The following is a 26,581-nucleotide window of genomic DNA, read 5'->3' as shown; positions in this document are numbered from 1 at the left end:
CGGTGACAATTACACGTTCGCACGTTCACGCACTTTTATAGACATGAAGACTTGCACACACACATACCTGTACAGACGTACACATGCACACTCACAGTACATACTTACTGCCCTACATAACTCACTGAGTTAACCAGGATGTTATGTTGTTGTTGGTTTTATTACGGTGACGGTGATGTCGGCAAAATGATTATAGTTTTTACAATTGTGTGCATTACAGTTATTGTCATTCTGATCACTTTCATAGTGAATAATTTCATTACTACTATTACTACTAATATGTACGACTGTTTCAATGCAGTATTATTATTTTGTCCTTTTCGTCATGGTCTTTACAGCCGTCACAGACATTTGCTGATGTAGTCCTGTTTGTGTTGTTTTGTTATTGTTATTGTTATTTATACTCTTATCCCCGCACTCCCCCCTCTGTTTTCTTTTCTCTTCTTCTCTATCCCCTCCTGCTCCAGTCCGTCCGCTTCAAATTTGCATAACAAAACGTCAAAGTCAAGTAAATTCTGTATAACTCACACTGTATCTCACACTTTTCCCTGGCAGAGGAAATCTGTTGAGCACGTAAGGGCATTTAAATCAACAATACTATCTGCCCCAATGGCTGGACAGGACAAAAGAAAAAAAGAAAATGTGAAATAAAAAGGAGGGAGTTGTGAGGCAATATGAGCTGGTTTAGCTTTGACTGCTTGTTTAGTGACGGTGGGGGTTGACGATTAATTGTCATTTGTGTCATGGAAAAGAAAAAGTCAAAGTCATCGGGTGCACGTTTTAGAAAGAAGAGAAATGAAGAAGAGGAGAAGATGTTAAGTAAAAGACATGATTTAACAAGACTCATCGATACATGTGATTGCTGATGTCAACCTTTTTGGGACTTCTATGTCAGACTTGGCATTTGTAAAAATGACAGCATCATCTGCATAATATAATAGTGAGGTCTTCGCAAACATGCATTGATATATCATGAAAATACAATAGGTCCAAGTATGGAACCCTGGGGTACTCCAGCCTGACAGTCCAGAGGTGGGTATTTGATACTGCTGACAGCATACAGAGGGTTATTACCGTTATTTAGATGATTGATCACTTTCAGTTTTGCGACGTTAGCATCTGCTTTGTTACGGGATTTGAGAATTGGATTAATTGTGGCCACGCTGCAGGAGCAACACAACGACAAATTGACAGATTAATTAGATGTGTTATCAGGCACATCGAGGAATCTTTGTGCATCTTCTAAAATTTGCATCCAGGTCATACAGTCATGGCCACACGTTTTGAGAATGACACAAGTATTGGTTTACATGGATCTTGCTGCTTCATTGATTTGGATATTTTTGTCAAATGTTACTATGGTATACTGAAATTAATAATTACAAGCATTCCAGAGCAAGCGCTGCATTGGTAGGGTCCCGATCCCACAGATAAGTTTCAGACACGGTCCTTCTTGGGCGCACTGAAGCCTTCTTCACAGCAACCGATCCTCTCTCCTGGAAGTTCTTGATGATGCTATCAATGATTGATTGAGGTGCAGCAATATCTTTGCCTGCGAAGCCTTTTTAGTTCAAAGCAATGATGACTGTGTAGTAACCATGGTTAACAGAAGAAGAACAAAAACACCAAAAACACCACCTTTTAAAGCTTCCAGTCTGTTATTCTCACTCAATCAGGATGACAGAGTCATCTCCAGCCTTTTTCCTTGTCAGCACTCTCATCTCACCTATGTTAGGCGGGCTAAAATGCAGTAGAAATGTTTGTTGGGATTCAGTTCATTTTTAAGACAAAGAGGGACTTTGCAATGAATTGCCTTTCATCTTATCACTCTTCATACATAACATTCTGGAGTATATGCAAATTGGCATCATAAAAACTGAGGCAGCAGACTTTGTGAAAATTAATATTTGTGTCATTCTCAAAACTTTTGGCCATGACTGTACACATCTTTAGCTTTTGAACTTTTTAGTTCACTTATAATAGAAGCTACATCTGACTTCCTGATTTGGGCTATTGTGAAGATAGCCAGGAAGTCATTAATTGGGTAAGATACATTTTCACAAGATGTAAAAAGCTGTGTAATTTCTTGAACTGAATAAAAAAAACATAACAAGTTCATTATAGATTTGTAGCTGTAGTTGATTACCTTGTTTCGTTCTTTCACTAGTTAATTTATTTACTAAAGTTATGCCATTGGGTGGCAGTGGCGAAGGAGGTAGAGCAGGTCGTCCAGGAACTGGTTTGAAGGTTGGCGGTTCCATCTTCGCTCCATCCGTCGAGTCACTGTTGTTGTGTCCCTGGGCAAGACACTTCACCCACCTTGCTTCCAATGTTGCCCACACTGTTGTATGAATATTTGGTGGTGGTCGAAGAGACCATAGGCGACCATTGGCAGCCATGTTTCAGCCTACCCCCAGGGAGGCTGTGACCATAGATGTAACTTACCACAATTATGTGACTGAGGAGTGATTTTGTTAAGTAGTTGTCCGTCGTCTTCATTCATTTCCTGCAGTCCTCATTAAGCCATGGTACTCTAGATCACCTTTAGTTTTTTTGTTTCTCTTTCTCCTCTTTGTAAATGAAGCTGAGATACATATATCTTTATACATTTACAGTAGAAAGTAACACTGTTTGCTGTGATGTCAGAACAAGAAACAATTTCAGTCCAAACTATCTCCTTCCGGGCCCGTGCTAGATTTTGATGTTGGCCTTTTGGGACTACATCATAGCAGGATGAGGAGCTCTGAGTAACAGTGCAAGAGATTTGGAAACGTATTTTTAGTTTCCCAGCAAAAAAGATGGCATTTATATCGGAAAGACCAGTTAAACAATACAGATTTTAACAATTCTTTCATTTGTATTTGAAAATAGAAGCTCTATTCTTGTTTTTGACCGGTTAGTTACATGTGTTGGCGTTTCAGTTCATGGAACCGTACTGAAAATCTCTGTTATGTTTCAAATTGTATTTTCTTTGCTATCCCAATTGATATTAAAATCACCAATTAAAAGACCACACATTCCAGTTTAATATATTCAGGCTTGGGATGCTCCGATCAGGGTTTTATGCTGCCGATTCTGATACTGATCATCCATTAGTGAAATTGGCTGAAACCGATACCGATCACATGGGTTAAGTGTCAATTTAAAAATTTACTATTGGATATATGATATGACAGGGGAACCATAAAATCACCTTCATTTAGACAAAAACATATTTGACTTACTTTTTCAAGAGAACTTACTGTAATATCACTGGTGAAACTTGGATGGGAGGATGAGACGCCCTCTTTAAAGAGACTTGATGGCACTCCAGCAGGACTCCCAGGCAGTCGACAAACACCGCCACTGGCGACAAAGGCTGGCCATCCAGTACGATGAATGCAACCACTTTTCGAACTGTCCGCCTCAGACTTCCAACTGCCATGCAAACACAGGCGAGTGTCCACTGGTGGCGACATTAGCCGCCGCCCGACCGATGATCACATCGCAAGCTTTGAAAACTCACCACACCACGCCAACTTCCGCCCCCCCGAATGCTGTATTAAATTTTTGTTTTTTAATGTTAATAATTGCAGGGTGCAAAATTGATATCACTCTCACAAATGACAAGTACGTTTTGGCTTTCTGCATTCCAGAGGTGATGCTTTTGTGAACGCCGTTGAAAGGTATGTATCGGCATGTGCCGACCACATGCTTTTTCCGACGATTTTGATGTGTGGCCGATCGATTGGCGCACCCTTAATTCAGGCCATTCAATCTGTGAAGCTTTTAAAGTATCTCTTGCATAAACTACAACATCCCCTTCCCCTATATCTTGGCATATGTATGCCAGTCTGCTCAGGTTTCTGTCAACACAAAGATTACACTGAATCAATACGTGCTGAAGTCGTTCTTGTTTTGGAATCACGCTTCAAATATTAAGGTGTCCTCTGAGTAGCCTGTTGGGTTTGAGATATGGAGCCCCGATAGTTCTTGCTTGATTAAGTGTTTGGAAGATTTTTGCAGAGCAATGCTTTTTTTATTACTGTATTTCTCTCACTGGATGTTTAAACGTGACTAAGTATGTTCTGTAATTGTTTGACGATGTTTTATGATACTGTTTATACAGTGGGAAAGTGATCTCATTTGGCAGTCACTGATATGAAAAAAATATTATTTGTAGAGGCAACACGTACCACAGACGTGCCTACCTCTGTATTGCGCTTAGGAAAAGCTTACTGTAGATGAACAGCTGGTTCTAGCCCAGTTGATGATGCTTGTAAACCAGGACCCGGCGGTGTTTGGAGCCCAGATACCTATCAGACTATATATATATATATATCTAGATCTAGATCTAGATCTAGATCTAGATCTAGATCTAGATATAGATAGATAGATATAGATAGCTATAGGGAAGCTGGAGCCTATATTAGATGACATCGGGCGAGAGCCTGGGTACACCCTGGACTGGATGCTATCAAGACATCAAATTAAATTCTGATAAATGAGCCACCTAATAGGAAAGAACATTCCAGGTGTGCAGTCGTTGCTTGACCACCTGCATGTGTGCACACAGGGAGGAGTCATCTTCATGTTGACACACAAACAAATGCTTCCTACATTAAACACCAGCAGCATCATCATTATTTTTAGCAGCTTTATACTGACAGCCCGTTGCTATTTCATGTTTTCTCCAGTCAATAGTCACGTCCCGCTTTTGTTGTTGGACTCAATCCGGTGTCCATCTATCATCGGCAAGCTGCTGCTGCTTGGTGCGTGAGTGCAAACAAAGAATTTAATCAGCAGAGGGACGGAAGGCGCCTCTCACCAGCACGTATAATTTGTTCCTGAACCATGCGGGATTAAAGTCCCCACAGATACGTAACGTTTGAGCTATTACATCTCACAGTGCATCTGGTGGGACCACAAGAGGCCGTGAGCAGACTACTAAGAGCTGGTCTTTCACGGGGGGACCCCCAGAGCTCAAATATACCTAATAAAGTGGACATGTGTCAAGCTCAGTGCAGCTGTGATAAAATGTCTTGCCTTTAAGAACACAAGCACCGTGCGCAAGAAGTCAGTTCAGCCTGTACCAAAGACTTTATTGTTATACTTATTCCAAACAAAGCAGCTATTATTGTATATCACATTTTACTATTAACAGCGCTTAGCTTCTTTGTGCACTTACGTGCCCTTAAATATAAGAATGTTTTACTGTTTGTAACATGTAAACAAAGCAATATAGCAGTGTTCAAGGAGTTCATTCGTATTTCCACATTTTAAGACCAGCGTGAATGCTTTGTCGTCTTTAAACGACATCAGCTGCTCTCTGCCAGCTTCTTTTCAACATTTTTATGACGTCTAAAAGCTAAGAGGTCTTCCAAGCATCTACATCATCTTTATGAGACACACTACTTTGCATAAGAGGACACGTTGACACATGCAGATGCAACCGACGCGTCTGTGTCTCTTGTCTCCTCGTCTCGTCACCCCTGTCACGTGACACGTTTGATCTTGATGTCTTCATTTTAGTTTTAGTTTACTATTTATTTTTGTAATTCCTGTTATTCTTATTAATCAGATTTTAAACTAATATTTTAAAAAAATAACAGCAGAAATAATGACTGTTACAACAATAATCATAATATAATGAATGTAATAAATATACATATATTTAATATATTTAATAACAGTGTTTTTTAAACAAATGTTTACATTTTTTTGTAAACAGTCATTTCTTGTTTATCGTGGCTTATTTGTTGCAGACTCGACTTTGATAGGTGAATTTCTGCGAATTGGATTCCTTATTTATAAATGGAATATCTCCGTCATGGAGCATAGAAAACCTATTTATAACTTCCTAAATACGGGTTTTAACATGATTACAGCCCGCTTGACAGGAACTAACTACCCTATAGTCACCTTTACACTTGTATTACCCAATATGGGAGACATAATAAGAGTAAATGAACCATTTTAGACAAAAATAAGACTTGTGCATGTGTGTGTTACTATAAATGTGTTCCCTAAGGGAGCAGAATGAGTGGGGGACAGTAGGTGACCACAGGGTTTCAGAGTTGAGTTGAGTTTCATGTTGCTGTGGGTTACGGCCACAACAGTAGCCCGTTTTTTTATTAGGGATTATTGTGCCTCTTGTGAGACCATTCAAACCTGCAATATAAGCCTGTTTTTTCGGCGATCAAGTCTGCTGTTTGTGTGTCTCACCGAACATTACAGTAACATTACTGACACCTATTCTGAAACATTTTGATAGAGTGAAGCCGCCAAATTCGGACCGCAAAGTGGCGACGGATGACTGTACACTACACCCCATGAGCTGACCTTTTTCTACATACACAAAAGCAAGGACTCTAAGGATTGCCCCCTCGGCATCCACTTCCATAGTATGCCCTGCGCAGGTTTGGCCACCATGATGAACAGAATCCAGAAACATTGCATTGTGAATATGTACTCAGCACACTGCACAGCCATTAATTGCACCAATAGCGGGTCCATAAAACCAGATTTGTCATTTCTATTTTTCAAAGACAGGTTTATAATGATAGTTTATTTACAACAACCAGCGTTATAAATCTAACTAATAAACTAACAAGACTAACAAAGTGTATATTGTGTGGGACTCCACTAGATATATATTCATTCTGGTCAGTAAATAACGTTCATTTCATCAAAGTTTATGGACCACACTCAGGTCAAAGCTCGTGGATACATTGTACACTGTTGTGGGTCTAGCCCTGCCCACCTCTCTCGTCATCATGGCAGACTTTCAGCTCCATTACATACTATGCTCTGTTACATACATTGGCAGTCGAGCCGACAGTCCTATCCATTTAGAGTCCTTGCACAAAAGGCCTATCGCTCTCAAATATTGTTCACCAATCTGTCTAAATCTGTGTTAGTGAGCATAATACCTGTTAGGTGCGGCATATCAAGATGCTGATTTCACAGCATGATTATTGCACAGGTGTTGCCATAGGTTAGCCACAATAAAAGGCTCCACTCCACTCCAAATTATGCAGCTTAAATGTATTGGTGTGGGACCAGGGTGTCCGAAAACTAGTCAGTATCTGGTGGCAGCCACCATTTGCATCAGATACCGTATATGCAGATCCAGAGCATCCCAGACATGCTCAGTAGGTGACATTTCCAGTGAGTATGCTTGCTGTCCATGCAAGAACTGGGATGTTTTCAAGGAACACCGGTGCATTTCTGAAGTCGTCTTATATGTGTAAACGATATCTAATATTTTGACAGATGTTGTTAAAAAGTCACCCCACATGTGCAGTTTATCTGCAGTGTCAAGCTTGGTGATGTTTTTGCTGCATCATGAAAGACAAACAAGTCGCGCTCGTCTCTCATGGAGCCCTCGGTCTTGTGTGCATGCCACCACCAGCCGCTTCCTGCCGGACAATTACAGTGATGAACGAGCAGGCAGCGGTGCTGGCGTGTGACTGCTGGCAGCTCTGCGTTAGCAATGCCAAGCATCACGGCGGTAAAAAGACACCAGGGTGACATCAGATGGCGAGACGTCCACTAGGATGCTCAGAGGAGTGATGATGCAGAAATGACCGGCTGTCAATCATCACTTTCCAAGGCTGTTTTTGTCATCGTCCTGTCAAGGCTTAATAGTCAACTTTTGTGGGGGGAGGCTGGAGCATACCCTCAACCCCTGACCAATCGGAACAGAGTAGGCATGGTCGGGGGGAGGAGGCTGCAGGTCAGTTGCCTTTAAACAGAGGCATCGTGTTTGAATCGAACAGTTAAAAAATTGAGTTGAAGCAAATGTTCGTTCACCCTTTGGTGAGCTACTACCTATTGCAACATTGCTCAAAAGACTGTTGCGCTCGTATCTGGGGATTGCTATGATATGCTGTGATGCTTTGTGACGTCTTTGAATCAGCACTGACGCTAAATTTGCCAGCAAAGTGACCGACTCTCACGTCTTGCTCGCCGCTAACATTGTCGTCTGTTTTATCGCCACAGCTCGAGTCCCGTTTTCCTCATTTTTATACTTATATTTATCAATATTTTCCACAGTCCAGCCATAGTAACATAAACCTGCGCTCTGCATAATGCTACATTACCAGGGATGCAATTATTCTGCTGTGTTGTTCAACTCTTAATTTCCCCAGTGTTTGATTAGCAGGAATATCATTATGGTCACTGAAAGGCCGCAGTGCAGTACAGTAAAGTACACAGTCCATGTACACGATGTTGTTGTACTGTAATCTTATGCAATTGTCTTCCTCTGCGGCTGCTGTGATTTATGAGCTCTACCGCTTTCTATTTTCTTTGCCTCCAGTCAGAAACGTGGTGAAATGAAAACATCAGTCAGTCGGAGTGCGACACCCTAAATAAACCCCAACTGCTTGCCTCATCCATATTTAAACAGCGGCTAGTAGACGTTAGCTAGCGTCGGCCGCTGTGTCTCCTTCTGGAATCTTCTTCCTCAATAAAAAAAAGTTTTGATAATTAATTACAATGTCTCTCTGTGTGCAGTCAGCGCTCAAATGAATGCTCGCTGTCATGAGCAGCTGCATCACAGCAATGCTTTACTTTACTGACGTTACTGTAAATATGTGGAGGATTTCACTTTTATTTCATCACATTAGTTATTGTGCATTTATTGAAGTGAAGTTTTAAGTGAAATATTCCATTAGTTCCGAAGAGAGCGTAATCATCTTGAGAGCTTTTATGCCGACGCCTTCCTTCATGCCTTGACATTAACTTTGACTCCGCACGCTTTATGGTCGCCACAGGGACCTGTACCTTCATCAGCAGGTTCACTTGCCGGTTCACTTTTACGTGTGTGACCACATGACCACGCGAGACGATGCGAACACAATGACTTTCTTAAAAGTGGTGATGTACAGTGGGTAAAATAAGTATTTGATCCCTGCTGTCCTTGTAAGTTTACCCCCTTACAAAAATATGAACAGTACATCCATTTTTATGGTATCTTTATTGTAACAGAGAGACAGAATGTAAAAAATATATATGTATTTGTATTTCATTGAGTGAAATAAGTATTTGATGTTAGGTTTTGCAGGACAGGAGCGAGTTCTTCCTGTCCTGCGCCTTTATTTTGGAGAGCTGTACTTCCTGCGTGGTGGCGGAGACAGCCGCTTCACGCAGCCGCTTCATGCGGCCAATTGTCATTTTGTCTGTGCTTCCTATGCACCTCGTCGCCTAATCAGTGCTGTTACCTGAACTATCCACTTACCTGGACTACCTGTACTTTTATTACAGAGCTTTTTCTCTGTCGCCTTTTGTTCGCTCCTGCTTTAAACAATTAAAGAACATTTATTTTTGCACTCGTCTTTGCACACTGGGCGTCAAGCTTCTGACAGCACCAGCCATACCGTAACATTTGATCCCCCACCAACCAGCAAGCATTCTGACGCCCCCCAGAGTGGTTATGTCCCCATTAAACACACACAGTCAAGTACAGTCAAATCGCGGTTTTTGTATACGCCTCAGTTTTCATATAACTCGGTTTTCATCGAAAATTTCCACTAAAATTTTGCGCCGGTTTTCGTACAAAAAACATATATATATATATATATACTGTATATCTACCGTATATATAATATAGTGTTCCCTCGTTTATCGCCGGGGATAGGTTTTCAAAAATAGCCCGCAATAAGTGAAATCAGCGAAGTAGCCAACTATATTTTAGCCAACTATATTTTTTTACCTTATCGTTCCGCAAAATGCCCAAACAAAGCACTCTACGCGTTGCTGATTCACTGTCCGTGCATTTTTTATTGAGTGTGACTACCAAATAACCCGTGCCAGCAAGGTGAATTCTATTTAATTCAGTCTTGCTAGGATGTACAGAACGTCCGTATCAACAATAAGTTCTATCCAATTATTATTTTAAATTATTTTTTCTCTATAAAATCTATTTTTGATCATATGTTTTGGTGTCTGGAATGAATTAGAGTGGATTTACCGTATTTTCCAGATTATAAATCGCACTGGACAAAAATGCACAATGAAGAAGAAAAAAACATATAAGTTGCACTGGACTATAAGTCACATTTTTGGGGGGAAATTTATTTGATAAAATCAGAGACCAAGAACAGACATTTCATCTTGAAAGGCAAGTTATAGCAATACCAATAAAATGGAGAAAAACAGGCTAAATAGGCGTCTGTTAACATAACGTGTATGGATGGTATGTGAACTTAACAATAACATAACATGACAACATAACATGACCAGTTTACTTGCAGCTTGTTCCGTCTTTCTCAGTTGTCTTATAAGTTGATGCTTACATTGTACATTTTTAATGGTACAGGAGTGATAGCAGTAGCAGATACTGGCACACACACCTAGAGTGCCCTCTCATGACTGTCAGTGTGAAAAAAAACATATAAGTCGCTCTGGAGTATAAGTCGCAGGATCAGCCAAACCATGAAAAAAGTGTGACTTATAGTCCAGAAAATATGGTATATTATTTCCCATGGAAAAAAATTGCATCGGTTTTTGTATGTTTCAGTTTTGAAAACCGAAGTACCACTGTACTTCTAATCTCAACTCATAATGTGGATAAAAGACACCTGTGACACAAAACTCTCTTCCTTTTAAACCTCTCCTCCATCATGACCATGGGCAAGACCAAAGAGCTGTCAAAGGACCTCAGGGACAAGGCTGTAGACCTGCACAAGACTGGAATGGACTACAAGAGCATCAACAAGATGCTTGGTGAGCTTGGAGAGCGCTATTGCTGCAGTCATTCATAAATGTAAGAAACACAAGGTGAGAGTCAATCACCACTGGGCTCCATGCAAGATTTCACCTTGGTGGAGCTCAGGATGATTGTGAGAAAGGTGAGGGACCAGCCCACAATGGCAAGGGAGGAGCTGGTTTAAGATGTCGAGGGAGTTGGGAGCACAGTCAGCAGGAAAAACATTAGTATGACACTTTACTGTTATAGATTGAGATCAGTGATGTGCAGTCAGGGGAGGCCTCACCAGTCATGATGGAAAAAAAAAGAATAATAATAACAAAAAAAATATCAAATAGGGATGTCCGATATTGGCTTTTTTGTCGATATCCGATATGCCAATATTGTCCAACTCTCAATTTCTGATTCCGATATCAACCGACACCGACACACATACCTGTTGTGAAGCTAATGGATACAGCATCACGAATTAGCTTCTCGACGTGGCTGTGAACAACATTGTACAACTGCACGCAAACATCTGACAAATACCTGCGATTGTTCATGGCAAAGCGCGGCCCGAGGAACTCCACAAGTCTGGTGAATCCGGCGTCTTGCACGATAGAAAAAGGGCTGGTTATCCAGTGCGATACACTGATGATCTCCGGCTGGATGGTGAAAAGTTGAAGTTCACCGCTCGATGAAACCAGCAGGACCTCATCATCTGCAAAAAGCAGAGACTGACTGAGCTGATCTCAACCAACCCAAAACAAGAGCGTCTATGCTTAACTGGTTGTACAAAGCCCATGAATAGACACGGTTTAATCAAGCTAGGCGGAACAAATCCCGGATCAGTATACGTATGTATCTTCCTTAAATAGACCCCGCTATCGATCACAGAGTCAACGATTCACCACGGCAATGAGAGCGGTGTACTTTGTCCCGACAGAAGTGGAAATCCTCATAGAGGCTTACAAGGACGCAAAAGAACAAATAAAAAAGAAAGGCAACACCGCCACAGTCATAAAACAAAGACCAAAAGCGTGGCAAAGTATTGTAGAGATACAATATGCAATATTGAGATGCAATACTTTGTACATAAGTAGTGCACAAATACACACTTGCTACACACTCACTGCTGCTGAAATCATCATAATTAAAACCAAATAGTTAAATAATGATATGTTTGTTGCTTGTTTCACAAATCAGGAACAGTGGTGAACACCAATGTCTATGAAGTCTTTGCTTTATTAGCACATCGCCATTACTCGCTCGTAGCTTCAACAGCGTGTATACTTCCGTTTCCCCTCAAGCACTAAAGCTTCTGGGTAATGATGACATGTTGAAATAACGACAGTGGGTGTAGTTGAATGTGATAACCATGTGTAGTGGGCAGTGGAATAATAATATTGGTTTCCATTTATGGTGACTGCTGACTGAGACAAGTGATGAGATTATTTAGATCCTGGACTGTAGCCTGGTCTGGAGCAGGCTTACGCCACAGGATAAATCTCCATGGTAACTTATGTCAGAACATATCCCACTTTTGTGCAAGCGGATCATAGATAAGTCTTTAATTAGTAACACTGCCAACATAAGGACATGCCAGAACACACAGAAATGCAGCGACAGAATCTCCGCACAGCAAATAAAGTGAATATATCGGTTACATATTTACCAATGTTGATTAATCGGTGATACGTCCTAATCGGCCTCTACAAGAAAGTATCTGAACCTTTCCTGGAGAAGGAAAGGCTGCATGTGCTTCGTATAAAGATAAAACACAGAAAGCAAATAGGAAATGCTTTCCAGTCAAAAAAAATGGGACTAAGAAGTATTTGAAAACAATTTGAAGACATTTTTTAAACAAAAGTGAATTATTCTCTTCTTTTTCTTGTTATCCTCCTAATGAGCAGCCTGTATTAACATTTTTTCAGTGTCTACCCAGCCATGAATCTGAGGTCTAGGTCACAACCGGTCGTATGGGCTCCTACGGCCGTTCAACATGAAAAAAAACGCAAGAAATGTACGGGGGGCACGCGTGGGCCATGCTGATTTTCGAGCTGCAGACCGGCCGCAGAGGTTCTTTGTCATGTCAAACAAACTCTACGGGCGCTTATGTTTTTTTTCCGGTTGCAAGACAAACTTCCGCACTTGGTACGTCTTCGTACGTCGCACTTGTGGACTCCTGTGTGTGTTGTGCGGCACACGTGCACCCCACACACAGCAAGTAATCAGTGCGGCCAACGCACATTCAGATATTTCGTGCGTTCTCCATGCGTGTCAAGACCTTACTCCTTCCTGGTCACCACAACTACGTTCTCCGCGGACAAAAAAAAGCCCTCAAAAAATGCAGCGATTTCGGGAACGCCAAAAATCGCACGACCAACTACGTTTGACAGTGAACACAAGGCTTGGGAGAATATGATGTGGTCACATCAGAGCAAAATGGAGCTCTTTGGCATCAAGTGGACCGGACGTGTTTGGAGGCGGAGAAACGGTGAATATGAGTCAAACAGCAAGCGTGGAGGTGAAAACATTCTGCCGTGGGGATGTTTCTCTGCCCAAAATCCCATAAAGACATGATTGTCGTATTCATGTCCTAACTTGCAAAGTCAGCAGGGGATCAACTACTTATTTTCCCCAGTGTGGATGATGTTGTGTGTATTTCCAGTTCCCCACTTTGTGACGACTAACTTACTTGACTTTAATCAGACTTTTCCGTGCGCCCACTCGCCACCCTGTAACCATGGCAACCGGAAGGAGCGCATCACTTTGAACCTGAGACTCATTATCACCTGCGGCAACGCTGCTGCCTTCACACTTGTTAGCTATAACGACTTCAGCGTGAAATGACTGACCTTTCCTACTTAGGAACACATTTTTAGACGGAATAAGACAGGGACAGCAATGAGTCCATTGGTGTCCCTGAAGGTACAAGACACCTTAACAAGACAAAATATGTCCATATGAAAAAAGGAGTGAAAAGAGTACACAGTGCATCCCTGCATATTCATGATTCAGTATTCACAACGCTGCAAATTCACACATTTTTTATCAAACCATTATTTAGTTTTTGTGGGAAAACTTGCTATTTTGTGCTTATAATTAATTATAATTAGGCCATTTATTGGTGGAATACTCACCTCATTTGCACTATACTGTACTGGTAAAGCTTCATTTGCACAGAAAGCAGTCAGAGGCAAACTTCAACCTGCTTGGGGTGTTCTTTGAATCAGCTTGATTTTCACTCAAAACAACAGCAAGTCATCAAACCAAATGCCTAGCTCACTCACACTGCTACCAAAAGATAACACAACAAGTCATTTATAACCCACAAGGAACGCTGGGTAACAAATCTTGTACAGCCGGGGTGGGCAAACGTTTTCCTTCACGGGGTACATTGGGTAATTTGTATTTTTTGTAGGGCTCATTCATTAGGCAAACGCAGATGAGAACGTTACACAAACCAGTGCATTTCCTGCTCTATCATTCCACAGATGTTCAATCCAAGAACCCCAAGCTTTGTTGAGTCGGTCTTGTTGTGTTATCAACACACTGCGTGAGTCCAAGTGTGTTAGTAACGTGTCCGTATTACAACGTGCCTGTTAGCATGCTATGGAACAGGAACCGGAAGTCATTGTCCCCCAGCTCTGTCGCCTGTCTTAGGACATCAGCAGCATTTGACTCTGTAGTTCTTTACTAACTAACACAGTTACACCACAAGTCTCTGCATTTTGGGGCGGGATATCAAGGCTGCAAAATAACCCACCATGGGGCCAAACAAAGTTGATAAAGCACGTTGATAAAGAAGGTGAGAAACACGATTGAATTGAAAAAGAACTCAGCACAAAATGAAGGTGGTGTCCACGCGGCTCTCTGCTCCCCTCCTCCCTCACCATCGGCATCTCTGTCAGTAAGAGTTTTCAATCAAGGTAAAAGTGACATTAAATGTTCATTTATCCCGTCCATTCTTCATTTATATGCATTTTTCAATTGTTTTCTTCACAGTTATAATTGTTCTACGTTAAAAGTATCTTGTGTTGTTATTTTTTGGTGTCTGGGACCAATTTGCATGGATTTACATACAGTAATTTGCGATGGGAAAAATAGTTTTAGATTTCGTACATTTTGGAATGGATTCATGGTGAAAACCAAGGTTCCACTGTACTTTAAACAGATGGATCTTGCTTTCCATTACAACATTCTAAAAACGGCATCATGCCAGGCCAACTTAAAAAGTTTTTACTGAAGACACTCAGAATGTACATGAGTAAAGGACGTGAACGCTCTTCCTTGTTTTCTTCCCAGATGACCTCAACACATTCTGCAATTAAGCAAAAACACAGCAAAAAAGTACCAAACACAAAAACTAACGTTAAAAAATACAATAAAAATACAGTGGTACCTCACTTTGCATTATTAATCCCATCCAAAAGGTCGAAAACTGAATTGTACGTACGTTTAACATCACTTTTGCTTTTATTGAAGACTCTAGTGGAGGATCCACACCACCAACAACTTCTCAACATCTTCCATCGTTTGTGGTCTGCTTTTGTTCACACCTTTACCCCTTTCACAACATTAGCGTCCTTGATTTCTTCTTTCTTCTCAAGGGTGGGACTTAAAGACACTGGTTTATGCTTTTCCAAGTGTGCAGGAGTCGGGGGTACATGACTTCAGGTCAAATGTCTGAAGGGGTACGGGACTGTGAAAGTTTGGGTTAACCAATGGGTGGCAGGATACCGTAGTATTGCGTCATCTCAGGATTGCCAGATGTGGTGTTGGGTTTGTGACCCAAGATGACTGAATAAACAAGCAATGCTGGGAGTAGTCCATCCATAACTTTAGTAATACCACCAGAGTCAACGTACCAAAGGTCAAATACAACAATTTGTTACGTGCAATGTTGTACAATAACTGAGACAGTGCATGAGAATCTGAGGTTTGACTCTATCACTTTTCTGAAGCGCTTTGTCACAGAAAGCTTTCTTCTCTGACCCTTCTCACTTCCCCCTCACCCTGTAAACAACCCCCCCACTCTGCTTTGTATCTAAACCTCTTCCTGGAACTGCTGTGACATAGTCCCTATGATTACCGTAATGACCCGTATATCACTACTGTAGAGCCTCTCGCGTCAGAAACCATTACGATAGTTAAAATTCTATTGCCGACTACAGCTTCCATGTTAAAAGTTGAAAAGAAATAACCTGGAAACCTCCACAAGCGTCACAGGTTGTAGCTTGTCCGTATCTGTTGTAAAAAGTCCTCCCAGAAGAGTGGAAGCTGTTCTCATCCCAGGAGATGTTTCCACATTTCATCCTCTCTGTGCAGTTCGTCGTTAATTTAATGAAAGTGTTCATCCTCCAGCTAGCTAACAATTAACAATAACTGAGGAGGGGGGGCGGGGGGGTTGCAGGGGGGCAGAGTCTTCGTCTCTGCCTGCTCTCAAGCTGGATGAGCAGGAGACATGGAGGTTAAGGTCAGGCGGGAGGGAGTACAGATGAAGTGTCAGGTATTGATTCTGCCGGTGGTCATTTAAGCAGGAATAAGTGCCGGCTGCCTGGCAGGTGTTTCAGAGTGTAATTAGCGAGGAAGAGGAGCCAGAGGAGAAGCTGGCGCCTCACAGGCTATGGGACACTGCAAGGGGGTGGGGGTTGTGTCATTTACACCTGATACATGGACCGCAACCTGGGTCACAAAGTCAACACTCACTGATTTCCATCACAAGACTCTGCAGCAATGCAGAACGACACAAGATGGTCATTCATGGTATTCATAAGATGTTCTCAGTGGTTCTGCTCTGCTTCTTCTTCAGATCATTTTCCGCAAGATCAGTGAGGTAAAGAAGGAGGAGGAGGAGCGCCAGCGAGCCAAGAACGAGGTCCAGCTCACCATCCCTCAGGATCATCCCGTTCGCAAGCTTTTCCAGAAGTTCAAACAGCAGAAGGAGCTTCGGAACCAGGGCGCTGCCGCCGCCTCACATTCAGACCCGGACAAGAACCAGCACCTGCACCCCCACAGCCTGCAGCTGGGCCACTCGAGCCTGCAGCACTCCCTGCCTCTCAGCCTGCAGCGAGCGCACCTGCAGAACGGAGCCCCGCCCAGCAGCAGCGTGCTCACCGTGTCTCAGGTGGTCTATAGCGAGACCCCCGCCAAGCAGAACAACACGCTGGACCTGCGGCCCGCCGATCAGAGCGTCAGCTTGAAGGTGTGCACCAGCCCGCCGCTCGCACACACACCGCTCAGGACCAGCGGCTGGATGCGTCTGAAAAGCAATGTGGCGCCCAGTGAAGCCCGCCATGTTGACGGGCTGAACAACAAGGCTATTTCCGTGGAGATGCTCTCCCAGGAGGTCAAAGTTCAGGAGGGAGGGCGGGGCGGGGACATCGAGGAGGGGGGCGTGTCCGGCACCAACCCGTTGCGTAAGACTGACTCGTGCGACAGCGGCATCACCAAGAGCGAGCTGCGCATTGACCGGGCCGGAGAGGCGCGCACCCCTGCCGCCGCCACCCCTCTCCTGCACAGCCCCCCCTCGCTGGCGTCCCCTCACCCCTTCTGCCCCATCCCCGAGCAGGCCCTGCAGGCAGCGCTGCATGAGACCCGGCTGGAGCTCCGGGAGAACATCCACAGTCTGGGGGGCCGTCTGGGGGCTCTGGAGGGTCAGGTGGCCGAGATCATCAAACTTCTGTCAGACAAGCGCAGGTTGTCTGCGGCGCCCCCTGCCGCCCCGGCCCCCACCCCCAAGACCAAAATACGACGGCAGGACATTTTCACGGTTTCCAGGCCTGTCTCGCCTGACACTGAAGACAGCTGAGCCAGCGACGTGGACAAACCCGGAACCCTTTTAATGCCGGGTCCACTCACGTTGCTGCTAAACGTTTGCACACTGATTGTACATACCCGTCTATGCATGTCCAGCTGGACTCTGGCCTGCCACACACACTCAGTGCATGCAGAGGAACTTTTAATGGACATCAGATATCTTTTTCAGAAGTGGACATTCAGGGTTTGCACACTGGTAGCACTACAAAGACTGAAGGAGCATGTCTCAAAGTCTGCCCTCTCGAGTGGTTTCTTCTCTTCGCCTGCTACGTGAAACACCACAACAGGCAACCAAAAGATGTAGATGTCTTTTATATACTGATTAATAACTTTCTATTTTTGGTGGCACTCAAATCCTCTGTTAAAAAGGCCACATTTTTTAGCGTCGGCTGCTCATATGGAGCAGCGAGAGCATCAAAGTTAGGAAAGTTTGGACGATACACACACTGCGTTATTTTGATATAGCTCTTCACGCTAAATGCTACACTTACACATTATTAGGTACATGTCATTGAAATATGAGTCACTGTCCTCTAGCGGGCTGTCTTTAGTCTTTAAGCTTCCATTAGGAGCACCTCCAGGCTCCCCTTTAGAGTCCCTTTTGTAGTTATTCTACTTTATACCGTATGTATTTATAGCTAACACACATGCGCTATGAGATTAAATGTCGTGGTAGTGGAAGGGCCAAATATTACAAACACAGATTTTCTCATACTATGTTCACACTGCAGGGTACGATGCCCCATTTGGATTTTATGTTACAATTCCTGTGTGGGTGAGGAGTCGGAGGCAGGAGTGGTGGGACGCTGATGTGACTCGCTTCACTGACACATTTATTAAATCATTTTCGGATGAGAAGAAGAATTTTTGCTACATACGCGTCCAGACTGATGTGGGATTTCTGCCCACGTACGAAAGAGGCTTGGTTTGCCTTTGAAAAAATTGGAATTATACTGTTCACACTGAAATCAGATGACAAAACCAGAATTGACCTGCAGTGTGAACGTAGCCTAACTGTCTACAGCTGACTGATTGACAGGGGGCGGGCATTTGCGGTGCAGTTGATGCTCTTGCTGCTTCCTGTGTGGAGGTCCAGATAGAACCCAAACGCCCCCCGCCTCCAGTACTCCCCCTTTGTGTCTATGCATTGCTCTGCATGTGTGACAAATGACAGGAAGCACTTTGTGTAGCTATCGTGGTACGGAACAGAGAGCTGTTGTAAGCTTGCTAGCGTCGTTGCTACGTGGTACGGTGGTTGCAGTGAAGTCACCTTGCAGTTTTAAGGCACAATTAATAAACATGCCACTTTGTAGTTCACACTCCAAACCAGTAGGGGGCGACATATTAGCTTCTCCTGTAAAAAAAAAAAAAACCCACACAAGCTAATGCTGTCAGTGAAGCTCTCCAGTTGCTAAACATGGCGTGTGTCGACCTGACGTGATCTCACTTTCAGTACTTGATTGAAACAAGGAAAGGCGCCGCCTGCTGGTTGTTTGTGATGTGTACCTCTGGGCGCATCCTCTGCCGCAGTGGGGGTGTGTAGGAGGAGGTAAGTGCCTTGCTCAGCGGCTCCTCAGCAGCACTTTCAGAATATTGTGACGCTTATCAAGGATCAAATGCGGCGCAGAGCTATGCAACTCTTATTAATGAACACAAACTGATTGTGATGGATTCTTCGTTTAATAAGCTAATGTTAGCTGCTCAGAGATTATACCCAATCGGAGCGCCCCCTGTGTGTGTTTGAAGAACGTAGCAGCATGCTGTTTATATTTACCATCCAAATTGGACTTGATGTCAAGATTAGTTAGCATTTCATCATGTAGAACAATCCCTTAGTTCTTATCTGCAGCATGCTAACGTGCTAAATGGGATTTTGTTAAAAAATCATGTTGAATATTACAAGCTAATATAGAAGTTGACCCCAAGCTTTACATCATGTTTGACAACGCCGTGAAGCGAGCAGCGTTGGCGGTGTCCATCTAGCTGGCAGTGTTGGCTAACTCTTGTTAGCATTGTTAGCTCATCAAGCTAACAGAGTTTGCCCTCCTTTTCCCGTCTCAAACTTTTCCATTAGAGAGCTTACATCTAAATTGAATCGCCACAATTATATTTTAATAACGGTCCAGAAAGGATCGGATGAATTTCCTTTGATTCTAAAAACATTTGCTCGGGTTTTTATTTCCTGCCATCCAGTGTTGATAAAACTAATTGAGCTTCCAACATCCCAGAATATTCATTTCTAGGATTATGTAAATAGGAAATATATCACAAGAACACAACTTATACTTTTACACACACTTTTTTTTTTTTTAAAAAGAGCCTTTTCGAACATCTCCTTTTGACAAGCACTTGAATGTTGTTGTTTTTTTTTTTTTTTAAATATATTTGCTGTTTTTTAAAGAAATGCTGTCTGTTACATGGTGGATGCAGAGGTCATGCACGTTGTTTTTTTGAAATTGTACTTGCTTCCTTTGCATGTCTTCTGCAAGATGATTGATGTTTGAATGCAAGCACTGAAAAGACAGCGTATTTCAACCTTCTAAAGTACATTCCGGCTGTGTATCAAATGGAACACTTATGCCAGTACACTTCAATAAGTATACTGTGTACACTGTGTACTTACTGTAGTTCGTGAGTGTGTGAATTATGACAATGTAGTACTGTCCCAAATCATTTACTGTCATTGTACACTTACCTGGGTTTCGTCATTCATTTGTTCCAAAAGGTCAGACGAAAACCAAGGCATTTTTTCCTATAGAAAATAATTAATATAAATCCAATGAATCCGTTCCAAACACACACAAATATGAACAAAAATAGATTTTATACAAAATATTTTACATGATTGTGAAATAATCATAAATGACGAATAAAAAAAATTGACAAAAACAGAATCATATGAAAACTGGGGTGAATCGAGTTAGTACATTCCCTTCCTCTACGTAGCCAAAGGCAACTATTGAGGTTGGTAAGTGTCCATGACTGCACACTTCACCATTTTGAGTGAAACATCCTGGTACTGACAGTGCACTGCCTTTTGGCGTACTACTCAGCGTGAATGCACCGCACCGTCTCTTGTTGGTGGCCGAGTGGTTAGCATGTTGGCCACACAGTCAGGAGATCTGGAAGATCTAGTTTGGATCTCCGCTTGGCATCTCTGTGTGCAGTGTGCATGTTCTCCCCGTGTGTGCGTGGGTTTTCTCCAGGTACTCCGGTTTCCTCCCACATTCCAGAAACATGCATGTTAGGTTAACTGGCGACGCGATTGGCTGGTGACCAGTCCAGGGTGTACCCCGCCTCTCGCCCGAAGTCAGCTGGGATAGGCTCCAGCATACCCCTGCGACCCTAATGAGGATTAGCAGCATAGAAAATGGATGGATGGATGCATCAGCTTATATTTGACAGTTTACTTATCAAGGTTTTAAGTGTTCTTTGTTCCCGTAACCCCAAAAAGCACAGGATTTTAACATCCATCCATCCATTTTCTATGCCGCTTCTCCTCATTAGGGTCGCGGGGGTATGCTGGAGCCCATCCCAGCTGACTTCGGGGGGGTGACAGGTGGGACACACCCTGGACTGGTCGCCAGCCAATGGCAGGGCACATATAGACAAACAACCATTCACACTCACATTCATACCTATGGACAATTTAGAGTCACCAGTTAACCTAACATGCATGTTTTTGGAATGTGGGAGGAAAACGGAGTACCTGGAGAAAACCCACCATGCACGGGGAGAACATGCAAACTCCACACAGAAATGCCAAGCGGAGATCCAAACTAGATCTTCCAGATCTCCTGACTGTGTGGCCAACGTGCTAACCACTAGACCACCGTGCAGCCCAGGATTTTAACAAATATAATAAAACATGCACATTCAACTTTGAACACTAACAATTTACAAGGCCCCCCAGCCAGGATCTCGCGGGCCTTTTTTGAGATGCCTAATTTTGCAGGAGTTTTTTTTTTTTTTTTAATTGCAATGGAAGTTGCGATAAAATTGCAGCAGAAAGTAAAAGTTGCAGTAAATCATTGTGATTTTCCCTCTGTGTAATTATAAGAGGGACATTGAATAAGAATAATAAGTCATTATTGAACAAGCATCTTAGCAACATGACACACAACATTGTAAATAGGCTTTACTCAGCCACAACCAAGTACACCCGTACAAAATGATGTCAGCCTTCATATGAAGACGCCTCAACTATGAAAATACTCTCAAGGCACATTACTATAAAAATGATACTTTCTATACCAGCTGTACAGAGACTACTTTAAAGTATATCCAAGCTTCATTTCTAGTGTTCTCCCTTAAAAAGGTGCAGTGTAACAAAAATGGTTGAGGGGTGACATAGGGTACATATGTCTCGTAAGGTCATTTTCAATCTATTTTTTATTGATAAAGTGTATGTTTAGGATTAGTGTGTTTACCAACATCTCTTAAGCAACATTTTCCTACAGTGTGTTCCATCCGCTGCCATTTTTACACACAGTATGTGACCAATTCACACAAATGCAGGGCATAGTTTGTAAAACAAGCACTACCAAAGGTTCCCTTATTGTCCGCCGTCTGCTCTGTCGTCTACAAATTGCAGAAATTCTCCACGGATGTTTTACGTTTAAAAAGTGCTTGTCCATCGTAAACTTTCCTTTATGTCCAAACACTTTGCACGAAGTTCGTCACGTTATTGGGGAAGTGTTGAGAGCGATCTATAGCGCTGATTTGTGTTGGTAAATGAGAGACGATGAGAGGTTTATCATTACACGTCCACATCTCTGTCAGTGTAAACAAGGAAGTGAGTGGGCCATGCAGGGACACGTGTGCATCTGAGCACTGCTCAGGGACAAATTCGCGTGGAGAAAATGACGACGATCAGCCAAGATGCGCGGGGAAGTTTCGGGGATTGGACAAAGTTGCAAGGTCGCACAGAATTTGCGCAAATGGGTTGAATTTGCGAGAAACGGCACAATCGCAATGCCGCAAAATCCTGGAGGGTCTGATTTATGCACTCAAAAGACTAGGTGTAAGTACGCAAGTGTGCCAGTTGAGACACAGCCTTTGTGTCCAATCAGTAAAAGACGGTTTAGGGACGTTCCCAAAGTGGACTCATCCTATCATTCACGTTATCAGTGATCCTAAACATGATCAATGATCTAAAATGTTGTGTTGAGATGACCTCCAAACCTTATTCATGCTGCAGAAGTCAACGTTTTGATGAATTCTGTTCATGTGCGAGACGCTGATTGTGTAAATGCTGACTCAGCAGGTGGACACTTAGACAAGAGAATGAAGAACATCATCTTCATCAGCTTAAACTCTGGAATATACAACCTTCCCATTACCCTTCACCTTCTAGTCCTCTTCGTCAGGACTTTTTTTTTCCAGTTCCTCCCCTTACTGTTTGTTCCCATCCTCGTCCTTGTGATGCTTTAGAAACAATAGGATGTTCTGCAGTGGTTACATTGCACACGTTACAATTATTACTGTATTGACATCATTACCACAATCACTACTATTATTCTTGTATTTATTTATTTATTGTATTTATTTTAAAAATGTTCATTATTATTGCTAAATTGTTTTTATTACAAATTTTTTAACAGCATTTCTTTTCATTTGTGCTGGTTTGTCTTCTTTTACAATTACTTTTTTAATTATACATATTACATTTTAAACATTACAAAAAGACAAAGAAATTAATTCCCAAATCAGCCAGAGACGGTTTTTTTTGTATTGTTGAACATTTGTTCATCTTTCTCTTTTTCACGTCTTCCGTCTTGGAAGCTGCTGGAATGTTCTTTTCTTTCTTTCTAGTGTGTGTTTTTCTATAGAGACGCGAGAGACAGACTCGGGTGTTTGACAGTTCACAGCTCAGTGTACAGACAACAATAAACATGCTCTCTGTCTCACTGTCTGTCTCCAACGATGCACTCCCAGGAGTGTCAAGACATGGTTGTTCTCATGTTTTGGTCTGAAAGGAGGTTCAGTGTAAGGACATATGCAAGGACATACTGTACCCATCAAAAGTTAGGGCACATCTTCTCACTGAATAATGTGACAAGGTGCGTGCAAACCTTCGATATAATTCAGCCAGTCATTCCTCAGAAGATCCAATCCAATTCAGAGCGTTTCACAGCTTATGGCCAACCAAAGAAAAGGCCTGGTCTCCACCTGGACTCTTTAGGCACCACTAGTTGGAGCTGGCCCTCAGACCTCAATGAGCACATTTGAGTGTAAATTTGGATGGGGTTCGTTATGTACTGTGGGGCCAGTTCATTCAAAGCCTTAAAAACAACAACAAAAAATACCTTAGAATCAAACAAACTAAAACGAACAGTAAGCCAGTGCAGGGAGGCGAGAATTGGGATGATATGCTCCCTTTCTGAACTAACTGTAAGCGAAAAAGTGCATTACAGCCGATATTTCAAAAGTGGGGTACCCAAATTGTAATAGGGGGTACGTGAATAAAAATTTAAAACAATTAGCGTCGAACTATCGCAATTACGAGTGCGCCTGAACGCCTCACGGCGCAATGGAGAACGAGCAGGAAGCAGGAAGGAGACAGCACACGACGTGTGCGTCATATGAACGAGTAAGTTTGATGATTATTTTGTGCATTATTAGTGTTTAATCTCACATATTTTTTTGGGATTGGTGTTTCCACGGTGCAGCGGTGACAAGCTGTCACCGTGAGTGGGGCTTTATCTTTCGTTGTATGTATTTTTGTACTTCAAATACTTTCCCTTCAATTTGGTAATAAATTCTTATGCAGATTTAAACCGTAGCCATCGTCAGTGGATAAAGAAGTGATGCTCAAATTCAAACCATTCAAACTGAAGAATGCCAACATCAAACTGGAATGAAATATGTATGATGATTACTTATCTATTTATCAGTGCTCATGTGAAACTTTATCAAAATGCAACCATGCAAAATACACATTTTGACCATGAATTACTTTTAAATTAATTACCCAATTAACTACGTTCAATATTTGTAAAAAATATTGTAATGCCCCTGGTTGTGGGGAAAGAGAGACTTGCGTCGCTTTATTAATAGCGGAGAACACTGCAACAATGCACATTCACACAAGGGCTGCTGTAGGCCACAAACCACGCTAACATCCACAAATCTTTTCAACTCCACCTTAACACCGAGCTACCACCTAGCATAGCGCTCTTGCTCGTGACGTAACACCGTCACTTCCCAAGCCCCGCCCCTTAAAGGCCCAGACACACAAGTCACAGATAGACAATATGTTGGATGATTAGTTATCTATGTATTAGTGCTCATGTGAAACTTTATCCAAAATGTGACCATGCAAAATACACCATTTTGACCCGAAATTACTATACAATTAATACCAATTAATTGTGTTCAATATTTCAAGCTAATATCAAAGGATGTGTGTTTTTGAAGTGTGCAGGAGTTAGGGGGTACATGGCTTCAGGTCAAACATCTGAAGGGGCACGCCACTGTAAAAAGTTTGACAACCACAGCATAACAGTCGTCCGGATCTGACAAAATAAAAGCGTGCATGACTAGTTCAAAATGTTGGATAGATAAAAATTATTTGATTTTAGATAAAAGCCAAATATGATAAGAACTGGATTTTATAATGGTGTTAATTTTTTTATCCTGCTAAAAATCACATCTATAGCAGTGCTTGACAAATAGTGGGGGCGTGGTGAACTGTCGGGGGATGGGGGGTGAGGATGAGAGGCAGTGAATACTTTGAATGTTACTGCAGACCTGCCAACATGTACAAATTTAGCGTATTTAACATGCAATTTGACTCTTGAATACTCTTGTATGCTTCACAGCTCTCCATTTTCCTGCTTTCAGTTTTGAGTTCAGTCTGTACAGTACAGAAAAATAAATAGATGTTATCAGTTTCTCAATAGTATTTCAAATCGGGGGTTGTGAAGACATTTCTGTCCCCTGAAGGGGGGCATGACAAAATAATTGAGAGCCACTGATTTACAGTGACGCTAAGGCTGGAGGCTGTGGGACGTACATTTGATGTGTGATTTAGTGGGATTTAACAATATAACCTCAGTCTTCCCCTCATTGAGCTTTCAAAGTTTTGAGCCAACCAAGCCATGATGTCACTTAAGTGCTCGAATAAGGGTGTCAGGGGAGCATGGTCATGTTTTGCAAATGGCAGGTGTAGGTTGGCAGTCGTCTGCATAAAAATGATAAGAAATGCCATGCTTTGTGAATATCACACTGAGTGGGGCAAGGTACAGAGTGAAAAGGACAGTCAAGGGGAGCGGAGGACGAAGTGGAGTCCCCAAGTCTCACAGTAAGGCATCTTCCAGACAGTTAGGACCTAACCCTTGAATGTGCATGTGTGCTGTGTCATGTAGGGTTCCCAGCACCCGTATTGAGCCGACAAGGAACGCACTTTGTCCCGTATTGCCGCAAGAATCCACACCAGTCTGTAAAACAGTGGTCACCAACCTTTTTGAGATGCCTGGTCTCTGCTGTGAACCTGCATATCTATTCCCCCCCAAACTAGCGGGATATACAGTACATATATCTGCCGAGAAAATTATATATACACACGCAAAATATATACTTTGTGTTATTATTGGTTGCCTTTTGTTGTATTTTTATCATTTTTGCTGTTTTTTCAATTTGATTTTGTTTCTGCAGTGATGCAATGACAAATGAGCCACGGGCCGCAGATCCTCACTTTGGGCACCCCCCCCGACACCTCTACTTTTGTGGCTCTTGGTCCGGGTTGGGCTTGTGGCGTGCGCTTCATGAGCAAACCACAACTATTTGGCTTGTTGGCTCAGTGTGGTGGACGAGCGATGCAGATTGAGGAGAGAAGGGCTGGTCAATGCGCTACAACAGTCAGCCCTTAACAAGGAGCTCAAAGATTTGTTTTGGAGGTGCGCGTCTATACAGTTACATTTGTGCCTTAACTTTGAGGTAGCAAAGGCAGACTTTGAGCCCTATTAACGGTTAATAATTACTGTTGTGTGCGCAAGCACATCGCTGCAGCGCTGACACTCCCTCCCTCTCTCGCGCGACTGTTTTGGTAGCGCCTGGGGAGAGGCGCTGTAGGAGGCGAGC

General features: G+C 42.6%; 1 protein-coding gene across 1 annotated transcript in view; it reads left to right on the top strand.

Annotated features, from left to right (window-relative positions):
* The window catches only part of kcnh5b (potassium voltage-gated channel, subfamily H (eag-related), member 5b), a 102,694-nt gene extending 82,047 nt beyond the window's left edge, over positions 1 to 20,647 (top strand). Inside the window, exon 14 of the mRNA XM_054796686.1 lies at positions 16,491 to 20,647. Within this exon, the coding sequence (XP_054652661.1) occupies positions 16,491 to 17,489 (999 nt within the window). The 3' untranslated portion in view covers positions 17,490 to 20,647. The remainder of the gene's footprint in view (positions 1 to 16,490) is intronic.
* Positions 20,648 to 26,581: the final 5,934 nt, after the last annotated feature.

The sequence above is a fragment of the Dunckerocampus dactyliophorus genome, chromosome 13 (genome assembly GCF_027744805.1).
Source record: "Dunckerocampus dactyliophorus isolate RoL2022-P2 chromosome 13, RoL_Ddac_1.1, whole genome shotgun sequence".
NCBI lineage: Eukaryota > Metazoa > Chordata > Actinopteri > Syngnathiformes > Syngnathidae > Dunckerocampus > Dunckerocampus dactyliophorus.
This window is presented reverse-complemented; position numbering and strand designations above follow the sequence as displayed.